General features: G+C 38.4%; 4 protein-coding genes across 5 annotated transcripts; 3 read left to right on the top strand and 1 right to left on the bottom strand.

Annotated features, from left to right (window-relative positions):
* The first annotated feature begins 4,117 nt into the window (after positions 1–4,117).
* LOC101311032 (B3 domain-containing protein REM9-like) lies at positions 4,118–6,091 on the top strand. Of its 2 annotated transcripts, XM_004306846.1 has the most exons (4): positions 4,118–4,347; positions 4,906–5,242; positions 5,355–5,416; positions 5,560–6,091. In XM_004306846.1, exons 1-4 carry the CDS (start codon positions 4,270–4,272, stop codon positions 5,821–5,823), a joined length of 741 nt encoding a protein of 246 aa, XP_004306894.1. In that variant the 5' UTR covers positions 4,118–4,269; the 3' UTR covers positions 5,824–6,091. The 2 variants fall into 2 exon arrangements, with proteins under 2 accessions (XP_004306894.1, XP_004306893.1); XM_004306845.1 differs by lacking the exon at positions 4,118–4,347 and having other exon boundaries at positions 4,564–5,242.
* Positions 6,092–8,613: 2,522 nt separating this feature from the next.
* Positions 8,614–10,526, top strand: LOC101311510 (protein FAR1-RELATED SEQUENCE 5-like). Its single transcript, XM_004306847.1, has 2 exons — positions 8,614–8,656; positions 9,002–10,526. Exon 2 carries the CDS (start codon positions 9,009–9,011, stop codon positions 10,404–10,406), a length of 1,398 nt encoding a protein of 465 aa, XP_004306895.1. The 5' UTR covers positions 8,614–8,656; positions 9,002–9,008; the 3' UTR covers positions 10,407–10,526.
* A 129-nt stretch (positions 10,527–10,655) lies between these two features.
* Positions 10,656–12,188, bottom strand: LOC101311796. Its single transcript, XM_004306848.1, has 3 exons — positions 11,981–12,188; positions 11,854–11,892; positions 10,656–11,771 (listed from the first exon to the last, which is right to left on the bottom strand). Exons 1-3 carry the CDS (start codon positions 11,984–11,986, stop codon positions 11,508–11,510), a joined length of 309 nt encoding a protein of 102 aa, XP_004306896.1. The 5' UTR covers positions 11,987–12,188; the 3' UTR covers positions 10,656–11,507.
* Positions 12,189–12,881: 693 nt separating this feature from the next.
* On the top strand, positions 12,882–14,721 carry LOC101312089 (cytochrome P450 704C1-like). Its single transcript, XM_004306849.1, has 4 exons — positions 12,882–13,403; positions 13,489–14,112; positions 14,241–14,441; positions 14,533–14,721. The coding sequence occupies exons 1-4, from the start codon at positions 12,882–12,884 to the stop codon at positions 14,719–14,721; spliced, it is 1,536 nt and encodes a 511-aa protein (XP_004306897.1).
* The last annotated feature ends 1,304 nt before the right edge of the window (positions 14,722–16,025 follow it).

Below are 16,025 nucleotides of genomic sequence, written 5' to 3' on the forward strand. Positions count from 1 at the left end.
TACCACTATATTAACAAAATGCCACCATTCCAAACAAATACGTACTGAGCACAATCTAATGAAGACAGCAGCACATATTCAATAAAGCAAAAGTGAGGCACTCAGTCCACAAGCAAGCATAACTGGGTAATGAACTCTGATTTAAGTCAACTCTGGAATATCAGAAACATCACCACACTTCTTTCTTGAGAACAAATGAAACATAGGGAAGTGAGCTTCACAAGCTCAGTAGGTACAGAAGATAATCAATAGTACTATGATTCAAATTTAGAATGCAATTGGAGTAATGTGAAAGAATATCAGTAGTAAACGGAATGAAATAGAATTAAATTATGAAGGTTGCTGCTGAGAATTATGAGAATGGAATCAATGACTCAATTGATATAAGGTTACTCAGCTTTCAACAAAGATGACATTCAGCTTGGGACACTTAAATAAACAACTGAACATGTAAAAGAAACAACGAACTGAGACCAACACTTTTGAGTCACACTCTGTGACATTAGAAAATTAAACCCAACGCAAATCCGACAATAGCAATAAGACCATAGTCTTCTTTTTCTTTCAAACACTTTGTTCAACGTTCAGAAACCCTTATCTTCTTTTCCAACGAAATCCTTGAAATCCTTCCTTTTCCGGTTAGAGCCCATTGCTCGTATTAAGGCCAACGAGCACACCCCGTACAAGAGGAAAACCCCTCGTATTAAAGCCAACGAGGACACCCCGTACTAAACGGAATCCTGATCATTACAAAACTGTTGGTCTATTCACCCTAGGGAGGCACAATCCCTACTTAACTTATCCTTGGCCTAATCAAATAATACCGTTCAAAACCAAACATGTCCTTTCTGTAAACCTTTTGGCTTCTTTAAGCCAAAACAATCATTAAGGGATTTCAAGAGACTGAAATACTCTTTCTTATAGAGAAGTTTTGCCATGAAGTAAACCTTGAAAGGTAAATCTCTTTTTGTGTTTGTCAAGAAACACAACTTTAACAACTCATGCTTTATGAAAATCAAAACGATAGAAACACTCGAGCTTGAGACTTTAAAGCAGCAGGCAACATAGCTTTGGGTTCAGATATACTTTAATGAGGAAACATGTAAGCATGAGAAGTAAAGAACCACCAAACTGATAGTAAACAGGAAACTTAACAGGAAAACAAACAGGGGTATACATATAGGTCTGGAAATCTCAAAAGGGGTACAGTACGAGACAAACACAAAATCAGAAGTAAGGTATTGCAAAAGAATGGACCTCTGTTTTCTATAAAAAAAACAATTGATTAAATTAAGTTTTGACCCCAGACTTGATGAGGAATCAGAACTTCATTTAACAACTGAACAAACAATGCAAATATACATATGTGATTTGCTCATCGCAGCAACCTAAGCTTAGTAAGAAAAGCCAGGGAACAATCTGTTTTCTTTTTAGTATTTGAAACTTTCCCCAAATATATGCATATGTGAAGGGACCTGGTGTATACTTAGTAAACTGATAATGGACATGGATATCTGTTCAAACTCGAAGGTAATTTGCAGCAAGACTAGTTCACAATATGATTTGTTTTAAGGAATACTACCAGTTGGAGTGTTTTTAACGTTTAATAAGGCAATGACCAATAATCATGTGAATTCAAAGAATCATTTCTGAGATAAAACTTGATGATAGGATCATTGGAAAGATGGGAAGAGAATAAGAAGCAGGAACTTAACACGCTGCACAAGCTTTGCTAGAAGGGAACAAGATAATAACAATGAAACTAGACTGTGGCCATAATTTTAAGAGTTCCTGAAATCTTCAGATTTCAGTTTTGGTTCAGCAACAATGTTACATATGTACTGGTGGGTTGGGATTTAGGAACACAACCAAACAACAAAGAATTTGATAAGAATTAGAGCTTAATAAGGACACTATCATGAAGACTAGCATGAAGAGCTTTGAACGAATGAATTCTGAATACAAACGAACAACAATAATTTGATAGGAAACAGACTCAAATGCAGCCATGTACAGCTTCCTCAGAAATTACAAAGTGCTACTACAGAACAAGGTAGACATAGCTCAGAATTTGAATAAAACAATACTATACTGATAAGTACCAAATTCGAAGGAGTCATGACTGCAACTTAACTTGAGAAGAAAGAATTTAAACAATATAAAAAGACAAGGTCTGCTGTGCATATTTCAATGATTTCCGAATAAGATACTCAAAGGCTAGTTTATATTCATGATCAAGACATCCAAACAAGGATACTTGTTACTATGAACAAGTTGGTAACTACAAATTCATAACAATATCATAAGAAGGAATTTAGAACCCAAAGGAGCATCATATCGATGAAGTTCAATAGAATATCAAGTTGATGAGCCAACTATTCTCATCAACACACATTTAAAACTATCACAGAGAAAACTTCCACAAACACACCAATAACATGCTAAATTAGAATCACAGCAATAAAGAAAAGTTGCCTTCCATATCACAAATCTTACATATCAGTAGCCAAGCATGTCCAAGAGAAATCACGCTACACAAGCACCCAAAACCATTTCCATCACTTAATACTATTAGATTTAGATTGTTAAAAAAGTTTTTATATTGGTGCCCCTCAGCACCATGAATGTCTGGTCTAACCAATACTATCAATGGTTTCAAACGACATTGAATCATTGCTAGTCTTGACCCATTTTATAGCTAATGAACAACAACTGTATCCACATTTCCTCATTAACCCAATATCAATTTGCCACTCAATTCCACACTTCTGAATTAGTAAACCATAAAGCACTACAATTTGAAACCAGGAGAGTAAAACCTCAACATACAAAACACCCCGCTAATCCTAATTCCAAACAAAACCCAATACTAAACACTGAAAAACCCAGCTAATAAACACATAAAATCGAATTTTGACTGGAAAAAAGCAGAACCGAACAAACCAAACAAAGATAAGTACCAGATGGAGAGGAAGTGATTGGAGAATAGAGGAAGACGAAGACGAAGTTGAGGGCTGCTGTTGGAAATAGTCGCGGCCTCCTTCATGGAAAACTCGCTACACAAATTCTTCTCTATGCCCAGAATTTCACCAAGCGCCAAAAGGTATGTCACCAGATTGTGCCGCCGCCGCCGCGATAATATCTCAGACCAAAGCGCGACCTCGTCTGCCCACTCGATCCCCTTTCGATAGCCCCGATTCGATACCAGTTCAGTTCAATACCATCAGCAAACGATCAAGTTAACAAACAAACTAACATCCCCGTATTTACCTCAACAAACTAACCCAGAGCCCCAAATACATCCCCGTATTTACCATCTCTCTAGTTAACGACATATAGACGCTGTCAACCCGTGTCATGCCCGCCTGCTGACACCTGTCCACAAACACCTTGGGTAGATGCACCCTTGGGTAGATTCTAGATAACCAACATAATGTAGGCTTCACCAAAGTTATGTAGAAGATCTCGACCAAAAAAAAAAAAAATGGTTATGTAGAAGACCCTCAATATAATTACAGTTACATTTGGAGGTATACTTTAGTGCACCGTAAACAGCAGCACATCTTTGAACATTCATGGAGAAGTACGAAACCAAAACAGCTAGACTAGCTGATGTCTGAACCTCTCACCAAATCGTATACTACAAATGTCAGCCTTTTTATTTTTAAAACACCAGAAATATTCAAACTAAAACCTGCATAGTAGTATGTGTAACTAAATCTGACTTCAGATTTTAGTTGATGTGTGGAAGTATTAAGTGTCTAATGGTAAAATGACCATGTTGATTCTGAGAAATTGATCATTTGTGTCCAAATTTTACAACCTACGAGTATTTTTAGTAATTTAAGTTTAATATCTAGTAACTAAATTAGTTTTATTTCAGAGAATATAGTTTGTTGCAAAACTAAAAGAGTGTGAATCTCATCGTCATACACAATTACTAATGGATCATCGTTGTGAAATGTGAAGTCTTTCATTATGGGCCCGATAAGATAATCATGGACGGAAGATCCAGGAATTTGATTTATAGGGCATCCCCAAGAGGGTTGATGTTGACCCTTGTTTGTGGGCTTCTTAATACCAATTAAGTACTGACCAAAACCTGCATGCCTCTTCTACAACTAGAAAGGTCACTTTGGGTTGAGTGTAGCAGAACTGAGAAGAAGTAATAATGGTGATTTGACAACTGACGAGACCACTGATGCTATTATATTCAAAAGGTTCATTTCATCTTAGAAGGGCCTAGAGAGCAAGGAGAGGGGGATATCCATGGCTGGGACTAGAATGCTTCAATCATCTCCTACAAAGTTTTTCAAGGTTTTGATGCCTGGCTTCCGCAAGAAACTTGTATAAATCTCTTACTCACTCTGACTCTTTCTTTTTGTTCATAGTTGATATTTGTTTCTTGTTTTAACTGCTGTAAGATGATAGGAAGATACAGGATGCATGTATGGTTCTTGTCTTTGATGTGTGAGTTTTGGTGTTAGCTTCAAAGAGACTAACACCAAACTGGGTTTTCTGCTTCTTCTTTTCTTTTCTTTTTTTGTTTTTGTTTTCTTTTTTGTCCACCCGATTACCTGAAAAGATGCAGTCTATAGCTTTATCACAGTAGTTGTTATCTTTCTTTGATTCTATTAAAATGTCATATATTCTGTGGAAAAAATTACACTGCATATTATTTGTAATGAATTTCCTGATCAAATTGAATAATCGGAAATGTGGAAAGAGAGAAAATAAATCACTTTATATGCAGAGGAGTTCAATATATCCTTGCCTATGAGCCAAAACCGACTTACTAACTTTCAAACTTTTTGTAGTAAGACACTTGCCTATTGCTTAATGCTTATACATGAGGAGCAAAGCTTTCTAATACTTCTGTTCTTAATTTCTTATACATATGAACAGGGTATTCCAGTAGCTTTCTGTCTCAATGAAAATAAAATGGATGCAGCGATGATACAAAGCTGCCAGGGATCTTGGGATGTTAAAGTTGGTAAGAGTGGTAATGGACAACTTTATTTCAAAGAAGGTTGGCTAAAATTCGTGAACCATCATAGCCTGAGAGTTGGAGAGTTTCTTGTATTTGAACACAAAGGGAATATGGTATTTAATGTGGTATCTTATGGTTTAAGTGCTTGTGAGAAAGAGTATCATTTCCCTTCTGATTCGATGGTAAACGGTAGGATGACAACACCTCATGAAACACAAAGGGTTAAGCGTCCTCGCGATGACAATTTGGAAGGTGGTTAGATTTAGCAAAAAGATTATCATTCTCTTAATTTCGTCCTACAGTATTTACATCTCCATCTCTCATTTTTAATATGATTGTTGATGTGTGCTGGACCTTTCGTTAGGAACTCATTTCTTCCGGACAATTATGAAGCCATCCCATCGTGATAAACGTAACCCTTATATGGTATGTTAACCGCCTATTGTTTCTTCAATTCTGTTGTGTCACATCATTACATACGTACGCTTGGTTATTTTCAAGTTATGACTGTAATGTATTGATAGTTTAGATTCTTGGACCTAAATCAAGGTGCTGAATGTTTATGACAGAATATCCCTCCTTCATTTGTTGAAGCGAATGGAATTGCTCACAAATCCAGCATGACTCTGATAGATCCTTCAAGACATCATTGGAAGGTGGACCTTAAACATTGGAAAGAAAAGAAACGGCAGCGCGTGACAATGGCGAGGGGGTGGACTGAGTTTTACAGAGCCAACAAGCTGAATGACAGAGATGTCTGCATATTTGAGCTCCATCAGAAAACAGCAGTCTCTAAGAATGTTGTTGTTAATGTCAAGATTTGTTGCCATTGATCATATTAACTGTATTGGCAATGTTTCATGGTTTTTGGTTTGGTTTTGGACAATATCATCTAGCTTGTAGAAGGTACTTTATGGTTTAACCTTCCAGTGTTCTGTCATTTTGTAGAATTGTAACCTTGAACAACCCATCAAGAACTACCTACTTCTGGTAGATACCACTCATCTATAGCTTTTGTCTTTTGTGTCAAGCTATATGCAGGTTTCAACAGAGTACTGGTTTCAATATTTGGATATATGTCGAATCTATTTAATCGATTCTAACAAATGTCTTGAACTTTCACTAAGGGATTCTAAGTGCAAGTCAAAATGAACTAAATCAATGGTGAATATCTTTCAAAAGAAAAATAGATCGAAAACAATATATGGTTTCATAAACATGATTATCAAACTTCACCATATGCATGCAACTAAAACAAATGAGAATGATCATACAGTTTTGCTGTGCCTCGTAGCATTGTTTTGGACATACGAATGTGAATCAACTGGGGAGTAATTGTTGGCGGAATGACTAATTTGTTAGTTTATAGGCTCCAATATCATGAACCGTGGAGCCACAACATAAATGTCATGAAGCTCCTACCCAAAACAACCAGCCTAATTACCAGAATCCAGATCATGCATTTTAGATTTCAAATTGATAATCAAAACACTTCTTTAGCATTTTCGACCTTAATCTGTGTTGCGCAAGCTAACACTTATCACCCATTTTTTAGTTGACTTTGAAATGAGTTGCCCAAAACAGAATTAGTTTCTCCTCATCAGGGACGGAAGCACAGCAAGGGCTGAATGGGCTACAGCCCAACCGAAAATTGGGCCAAAAAACCCCTAGGCATATATATATCACAGCCTAACCCAGCCCAATAGAAAAAAAAAAAAAAATTATACCCTTATGGCCTTATTCCTGATTTCTCTCATCATCAGACATCAGTCCCTCACTTTCTTCTCCGCTAAAAACTTCTCTCGACTCTCATCCTGCTCAATTATTCATCTCCTCCATCTGTCTCATCTTTCTCACCTTCCTACAGATCCCAAGCAGATTTTTTTCCTAAATCCCTCACTTCCTCCGGTCCCACTCGTTACTCCTCCCTGCTCATCTCCTCCATCCCGTCGATCGCAGGTAATAAATCCCAAACTTGGATTTAATTGCATCTCTGGCTTGCTTCTTATTTGTTACCCTGATTGATCAAACAATGATAGTGTTGATAATGATTCTGTGATTCAGGAGTTTGAAGTTAGTGGAACCCGGAGTAAAACCCGGCGGGTACGATTTAGATAGTTATAGGTTATTGTTTGTTATTTTATTACAATCATTTTCGTTGTAGTTTTCAATTTATGAGGTTTTGGTTTTATATCCCCCTCATATGTTTTTAATATAAAGACGTGAGGATAAGCCTCCCATTGGGTTCCAAACCTCAAAAAATATTTTGTAAGTGTGCTGTGTGAAAATTAGCCCAACCCATTTTCGATTCCTGGTTCCGTCCCTGCTCCTCATAGTACGAGACTCAGACGTTGTTCTTAATTGGCAAATGTAACATGTATAGTCCTGAGATAGATCTATGTTTTTTGGGTTGTAGAACACTATGCTAATTAAGGTATTGGAGAGTATTAAAAGGTAAAGTCCGAAGCCAATTCGCTCCATCATGACGTAGAATCTCCTCCCCTAGTAATATTTATGGTTTTCAGCAATCTGAAGGTTGACAAGTAAGAGTAGTGCTGATTTGCTCCATCATGATTTTCTCCCATAGTTGAGATTAATGATTTGGGCAGTATGAAGGCCGACAAACCAGCAGAGTGCAGCTTGTTCATAACTTGCCAGCATAACAATATTTTAAAGCTTGTAATTATATGGAGTGAATTGAATTGTACAATGAGAATGATCTAGTGATGCTACGTGATGTAACATTGTAGCATATATTCATATGGCTTTATCGATAGATCGATTTAGGCATTTAGCATATATTCATATGGCTTTATCGATAGATCGATTTAGGCTACGTGATGTAACATTGTATCACGACTCCACAACTCCATCACCCATGTAGCCTCTAATGCAATGTACGAATAATCGTTAATCGTTGAAACCTTATGAAGCTATATACAATCAAAAGAAGACAATAATATACATTCTAAACAAACCAAAATAAAAGACAATAATGTTAAATTCAAAAAAATATTACAGTACAAGTGAGCGGGCCATTTAGATTTTATAATGATCAGGTTTATCGTCTGGTGCAGTTTTACAACTGGTTGGATACACTCGATCAATTGCAGATGTTTAACTTTGGATAACATATTTTCTGAAGTTTTAATACTACGGAGTACTACTTACGCTTACTCCAATGATGGACGTTGTGTAGATATACATATTTCTGATGGCTTGACTTTAGGCGAAATTATACAGCTCACCCGGGTTCTTCACCGTCAGATTCTGACACGTGGAGAAGTCAGTTATTGACATCGTTAAGTGGCTGTTAGGGTTTGTTTGGGTAAAAATACAGGGGGTGAAAAAGAGTAGAAAAGGTTAAGGGAGACTGAGCCCTCGTATTTCGAGCAGCAGCCCCTCTTTCTTCCATGTTTCATCAGATCGTCTAAACAGCACTAAAGATTGAGCAGCCGATTGGTGTTGGTGCTAAACCGTTTGGTTCCAAGTTTCATTAGATCGTCTAAACTTTCAAAGCATTGAAGACTGAGCAGCGATTGGTGTTGGTGCTAAACCGATTGGAAGATATGGAGTTGTAGAGTGGGGGAGATTTGTGTTTTGACTAATAAACCGGTTGAGCAGCTCTGAAGTAAGAACAAAGCATCAGGGAGACGGACAATCGTTGTAAGTTCTTGAATTGATATCATTATTCGTTTTGGATTAAATATCTATGTTGTTTGGGATTTCCATGTCTAGTTCAGGTTCGCCCAATAGATTGAATCTTATTGTTCTTATGTTCTATCTCCAGAATCTCAGATTTCAATGGATGATTCCAAATTACTGAGATTGATGATTGATTATTGTGTGTTACTTGAATGAGCCACTTCAAAATTTCTCCCACCAGCTCTATGATATGAACTAAACTGTTTTAGGTTTCTATTGATTACCTGAGCAAGCTTGTTTGCCATTAATTGATTTCCATCTTATTAAATTGTGATGAGTTATCCTTATTTACATGTTTGTGCACAGGTGTGTTATGGAGGGAATTGATTTGAGTACCACCCAGACTGAAAACAGTGATGGTTCAGATGAGGCGAAGACCAGGGATAGTTTTGGGAATGGTAGTGATGATAGGATGGAAGTAAGCGAGAGTGAAGACAGGTCAGACGATGAGCAATGCACAATGTTCAATGGGAAGCCTTACAAGGACATAGAGCTTGATGACTTGTCTAATGTGGTGTTCAAGAGTGTGGAGGAAGCAGAGATGTTCTACCTACACTATTCAGTTGCAAAGGGTTTCAGCATAAGAAAATACAAATTGGCCTGGAACAGTGAGAATACAGTAATTATCAGAAGAGAAATGGTATGTGCAAGGGAAGGGGTGCGCAATAAGGGTAAGAAAAGTAGGGTGTGTGAGGAAGATGTTGACGCAGGTTTGGAGGATAGGTTGATTCACAAAACTAAGAAAGAGAATAAGCAAAAAGTGTTGCACAGATCAGATGTGAAGGATAGTGAGAAGAGTTGTAGGGGGAAGAAAATGGTGAAGCTAGTTAGTTCAAGGTCGCGGCGACTATCAAGGCAGAAATGCCTTGCACAATTCACCGTGAAATATGATAGAAAAAAGGAGGGATATTATGCGTCGTCGTTTAGGACGGAACATAATCATCCACTGACTCGACTTGTGCATAGACAGTTTATGAGAACAAATCGCTTGGTTAAGGAGCACGACATTGCTCAGGTAAATGCACTTAGGAAGGTTTCTGTTGGCACAGCTCGTGCTTACGAGTTCCTTGTTCATCAGGCAGGAGGCCATGAGTTTGTTGGATTTACCATAAGAGATTTGTACAACAGAGTTCAGGAGGAGAATAACAAGCTGTTGCTGGATGGTGATGCACAATGTTCGATTATGTGGATGAATATGAAAGCAATTCGAGACCCTATGTTCTACTGTTTGTTTAGTGCAGATGTGAAGGGTAGGCTGGCGAACATGTTTTGGCGTGACGGGCAGTCCTACACGGATTATTGTTCATACGGGGATGTTTTGATATTTGACAGTACTTACAAAACCAACATGTATGGGAAGCCTCTGGTAGTTTTTGTGGGAACGAACAACCACAGAGGTACTGTTATATTCGGTTCTGCACTTCTTGTTGACGAAACAGAAGAAACATACAATTGGGTGTTAACTGCATTTTTAGCATCAATGAAGCAGAAGAAACCTGTTTCTGTTATAACTGACAGCGATGAAGCAATGAGAAAAGCATTGGGAAATGTAATGCCCGAGGCAAGACACCGGTTATGTGCATGGCATGTTGGGAAAAATGTAGTGTCGCACTTGAAGGACGCAGGCACACGTGGTCATTTCTTTCATCTAATATTTGCTGGTTTGAGCATAGAGGATTGGGAAACTTCTTGGGAGTACTTGTTACAATGAATAAGTTAAGAGGATAACTCATGGATTAGTGGGATGTATAACAAAAGACAGGTGGGCGGAAGACAAAGGTGACGACATTGTAAAAAACATAAAACAAATCATTAAGACTAAATTATCGTCAACGCAGTGTTCAGCTTAAAATTACAGTATACACACCTCTTCACCTGGATACTCACACCATTCAGTTTCATTAGGTCCATCATCGAATATTGGGGATAGTGGGCGTCGTCGCAACATTTCAGTATCCATACCTATACCGTCGTTCAGGTTCACTTCCACATCGTTATCCAAATTCAAAGAACTTTTCACACCGCTCCCAAACACATTTCTCACCGCATACAAAAAACGCCGTCGTAGGCCAACTTCGGTCATGTCATGGGATATCATCTCTATTTCAGTGAACATGCTGCTAAACTTATCCATGTTAGCTTCCATGATATCCATCACTGAATTTAACCTATCAACCTCGTTTTGAAGACTATCTATTTCATGCATGGCCCTCAACATATCATCCGACACAGTCACATCAACAGAATTGGAAAAAACCGCTGCTGCTTCACTTCCACCAAATTCAGCGGCTACAATATTGCCAACATTAACAAATGTGGAGTGGAAGCCCCCTTCTCCAATTACCCATTCTGTCATTTGCTTACACTTTTTTGACGTCCATGCAACAACTGGGAGAACTGATTTACAAACAATAGACGAGCTATATCCAACTGCAATCAAAATAAAATAATTGTAAAAACACCATGCATCCACTCATGTAACCAGTCCGGTTATTCTTATAGGCAACAACACCATCTAATAGATGTCTGAAACACAATGATGCCCAATTCTTGCTACCAATGGATGAGGCGTCACTCAATGCAACAAGGAACCTCATGTCAACCGTGTAAGGGGTGCTGGGGCACAACAGTACAACTAGAGTATACATTACAAAGAAACTTTTGAAAACATCATCCGCCTCCTCCCTTGCAACAATGATTTGTTTCATACTGTCTATACTTATATCTTCATTCCCACCACACAACTTCCTTCCCAGCTCCTTCATGTCATCAACTATCGACACACCCCAACTCAACTCGTGTCCCGGTGTTCCTAACCCCCATCACACGTTCGAATACAGTGGCATTTATGGACAAATATCTCCCCTGAATCTGAATAGAGCATCTCCCCTGTTGCACATCCAAGTTGTCGACAACCATTTGACCATAAGTCCCGGTTCAGTTTTATGCATCCCATCTCCATTAATGGGCCGAATCCCATTTGCACCACAGCATTTCTCTTACTACTTGATAGGGCTTCACAAGTTAATTTGAAATCCTTTGGGTAACAGGCGGTTTTAATCACAACATCTTCTCCCTGCAAAAAGGTCATTAACTATACCATTACAGTTCAGCCCACTATTCAAATTTCATAAATACATCAGGTCACAAGGACTCACCGCTTTTCCGGCCTCCAACCTTCTCCGTTTAGCGATAACCTGAAATTGAAATTGAACAGCGACTTAATCAGCTTACTTCCTCCCTCACCCGTACCAAATTACCCATACAAACATATACAACTATTACCTTCATATTGCAAGACCAGATCCGAAACACACTCGCTAATCGCCCAAAATCAACAATTGTGCTGCATCTTCAATAACCCGGTCCTCTTCTTCGGGCGACTTCGTCTCTCAACATGAAACACGACTTCTATGAACGGGAATAGCATATGAGAGAGGTAGAGGGAGGGAGGTATGTTGTGTGGAGAAGAAGAATATGAGAGAGGGAGGTATGCTGTGTGGAGAGAGGAGGTATGCGGCGAATTTTCAGCTAGAGAGGGAGGTATGCTGTGTGGAGAGAGAATGGTAAATAATGTTTTAACCCTGCCCTCATATAACGGAACCCATCATCACCGTCTACCAATTACTGCCAAGTCATTATTTTTTCCGGGTGCACCGCGCACCCGGGTGCGCTGAATAGGTTCCCTTTACTTTAGTATGAAAGTAACACCAGATTGAGATATCTATATGGCCATCTTGTTTTCTGTAGTAACTAGTAAGCTTATTACCGGATGTGTCTTAGGGAAGAACTTTGATCACTTGCAGATGGAGAGTAGGTAAATGGCTCTTGATTTTTTGCTTCTTCCGCTTCATATTTTGCTGATAAAGTGATAATAAACCAAAACTGGAATCTATATATAGGATTATGTCTTCCATCGCATTGATTCCAAAGACCTGGTCAGTTTCTATGTATGAACCAAAACAATGTTCACTTTGATTGGATACACTCCTACAAACCAATCGCAATAACCAGAGGAAACGTAACTGTTGATCAATCTGATTATTGTTTAAAGCATTTGAGCTATATGCCATTGGAACAAGTTTATTCTGCCGTCTAAATAGCTATTACAATTTTCTATTACCTTCATGTCATTTTCCCTTCCTCTATATATTACTTTCTCTTCCTCTAAGTTGCTTAAACAAACATGGCTTTTCTGTATTTCATCTTCACCTTCACATGTTCATTACTCTTTCTTTTACTCTTCCTCTTCTCTTTTCTCATGCTCAGAATCTTCGCAGGCAAGTCCATCAGACACCCAAACTACCCACCTGTAAAAGGCACCACCTTTGATCACCTGTTATACTACAACAAACTATATGACTACCACACCCGAGTTGCGAGAGAAGGCCCAACTCACCGGCTTCTTTCTCTAAACAGCAGCATGATATACACTTGTGACCCTCGAAACATTGAGCATTTTCTCAAGACCAACTTTGCTCATTACTCAAAAAGTGACTATAACAAAACTATTATGTCTGAGATTTTGGGGCAGGGGATTTTTGTTGTTAATGGAGAGAAATGGAAGCAGCAGAGGAAGCTTGCAAGCTATGAATTTTCGACAAGGAATCTTAGAGATTTCAGCTGTTCTGTATTTAGAGGAAATGCTGCCAAACTCGTTAAATTTCTTTCAGAGTTTTCGAATTCCAAAAGGGTGTTTGATATGCAGGTGAGTACATTTTCACTCTCAAAGCCTATGTACATCATGTATATAAACTAACAACTTATAGGAGTTACTATGATCTGACTTGTAGGAGTTGCTTATGAGATGTACCTTGGATTCCATATTCAAAGTTGGATTTGGAACAGAACTGAATTGCTTGGAGGGGTTAAGCAAAGATGGGATTGCATTTATGAAGGCCTTTGATGAATCAGCTGCTCTAACTTACTGGCGTTACGTTGATCCATTCTGGAAGTTGAAAAGATTTCTCAATATTGGTTCTGAGGCCACTCTTAAACAGTATGTCAAAGTCACCCATGATTTTGTGCACCAACTTATAAGGAACAAGAGGGAACTTCTAGCTGCTAAGAGAGATGGTATAAGTGACAAGGAGGACATACTATCAAGGTTTCTAATGGAGAGCGAAAAGGATCCAGTGGGAATGAATGATGACTATCTAAGTGATATAATTCTGAATTTTATGATTGCTGGAAAAGATACAAGTGCCAATACACTATCATGGTTCTTCTACATGCTCAGCAAGAACCCTCTAATACAGGGGAAAGTTGCACAAGAAGTGAGGGATGTTGTCGGAATGAATCACGACTCTGACATTGATGAATTTGTGAGGAACATAACTGATGCAAATCTTGAAAAGATGCATTACCTTCACGCGACACTAACAGAAACCTTGAGGCTCTACCCTGCAGTTCCTGTGGTATATATATATGCTCAACTTTCTCAATAATGTTTTCTATTTTTCGTGTACTAGTACTACTCGTTCAAGTCAAATTCTAAGGATGTACTAATTTTCATATCGACTTATCTTGAATGTTTACTCTTAAGGATGGGAGGTATGCAGAGAAAGATGACATTCTTCCTGATGGCTTTAGAGTGAAAAAAGGAGACAGAATAGCTTACATGGCCTATGCCATGGGGAGAATGCCTTACGTTTGGGGAGAAGATGCTGAGGTTTTCCGACCTGAAAGATGGCTCGACAATGGAGTTTTCAAGCCCGAATCACCTTTCAAATTCATCGCATTTCATGTTAGTATCATATATTCATTTCTTTACTAATTACTACATATGTCAATCATCTCTACACACTCGCTAATAGCTTTGCTTGTGCTACTTGCAGGCAGGGCCTCGGACCTGTCTAGGGAGGGACTTTGCTTACAGGCAGATGAAGATAGTAGCAATGGCTCTGCTTTGCTTCTTCCGGTTCAAATTGGCTGATGAAACAAGAAATGTAACATATAGGACCATGTTCACCCTTCACATTGATGGCACCCTCCCTATGCTTGCACTTCCAAGAAAAACCTCATAGATTACTTTCATCAATATATATGAAGCAAAAATCCTTCTCCATCAATGATAGATGTTTCTCTCTCTTTCTTTTGGTCTCAAATACTAGCTTTTATTGATCATGGATTCATGGTGAACCATTACACTAAATCAACCAACACAACTACACAAGGCCAAAACATAAACCTCAATACCTGTTCATGGTGAGACTTGATTTACCTGTTTCATCGGTTACTGGGTGTGACCAAAATTTTAGATTTATGCATATTTTGGAAGAAAAATTTAGACTATCCTTGGTTCCTTGGAAACAAGAACAAAAACGAGAAAACAAAATGGTAGTTAAACAATGATCGATCTTTTGGTTTAGGTCTTCTGGTTCACCAAAATAGACAAACTGAAAGTGTTACTGCTAATGCTTCTAGTTCACACATGTCAATTTGTTTTTTCAAAAACTGAAAATCAAATATATATGTAGTGGGACAACTGTGCAAATAAATACTTAGTTAGGCAAAAATGTAAAATGCAATAGAAAACCATATTTACATTCGTAACCTTGTCTGATATTTTCAGGTTCTTCAACATTTTGCAATATCAGAAGCAAATTAGGAAGTTCAATTTTTTGGTAAGCTTTGACACACCAAAACTTGGGTTTCCCATAATAAGAGTTGAGATATAGTTAAATGCAACTTTTGAGTTTTGTAAAATTTTCTAATCTCTATGATACCGTGAATACGAACTGTGTACGTGGTTTCCAATATTAAACAAGTGAGTAACGCATAACAACAGTTCACTCAAAATAAGTTCAAAATCTAAGAAGGCTCAAGCCTTCGTAGCTGTGAACTAGCTAAGAAGGCTCGAACTTGTTTTCACTAGGTTCAAAATCTACCCTCAAAAGAATAGGTTTTCATCCCAAAAAAAAAATACCCTTATCCTCTCATTATAAAGGGTGGGCATAAAACCCGAGCAAGGAAAATAGCCCGAACTAGACCGGCCAGCCTGAACGGGCAGAGACGGGCTTTTTTGAAGGCCCAATTTCTATTTTAAACAATTCGGGCCGGTCCTCAAATGTGTCGGGTCAGGCCCGGTCCTTAATATCAATAAAGTTATTCGGCCCGAAAGCCCGAGGGTAGACTAAGGCCCTGTTTGGTACAGCTGTGGCTTCCAAAATAAGCTGGCTGTGGCTAATTTTGAGAATAAGCAGCTGACAAGCAAAGCTGCTGAGTGTTTGGTAAACTGGCTTTTTGTAAGTGCTGTGAATGGTAGAAGCAGAGGCAAACTGTTTGGTAAACTAGCTTTTTGAAAGAGTTTTAAACTTGTAAATGACCA

Source organism: Fragaria vesca, linkage group LG7, assembly GCF_000184155.1.
Source record: "Fragaria vesca subsp. vesca linkage group LG7, FraVesHawaii_1.0, whole genome shotgun sequence".
Classification (NCBI taxonomy): domain Eukaryota; kingdom Viridiplantae; phylum Streptophyta; class Magnoliopsida; order Rosales; family Rosaceae; genus Fragaria; species Fragaria vesca.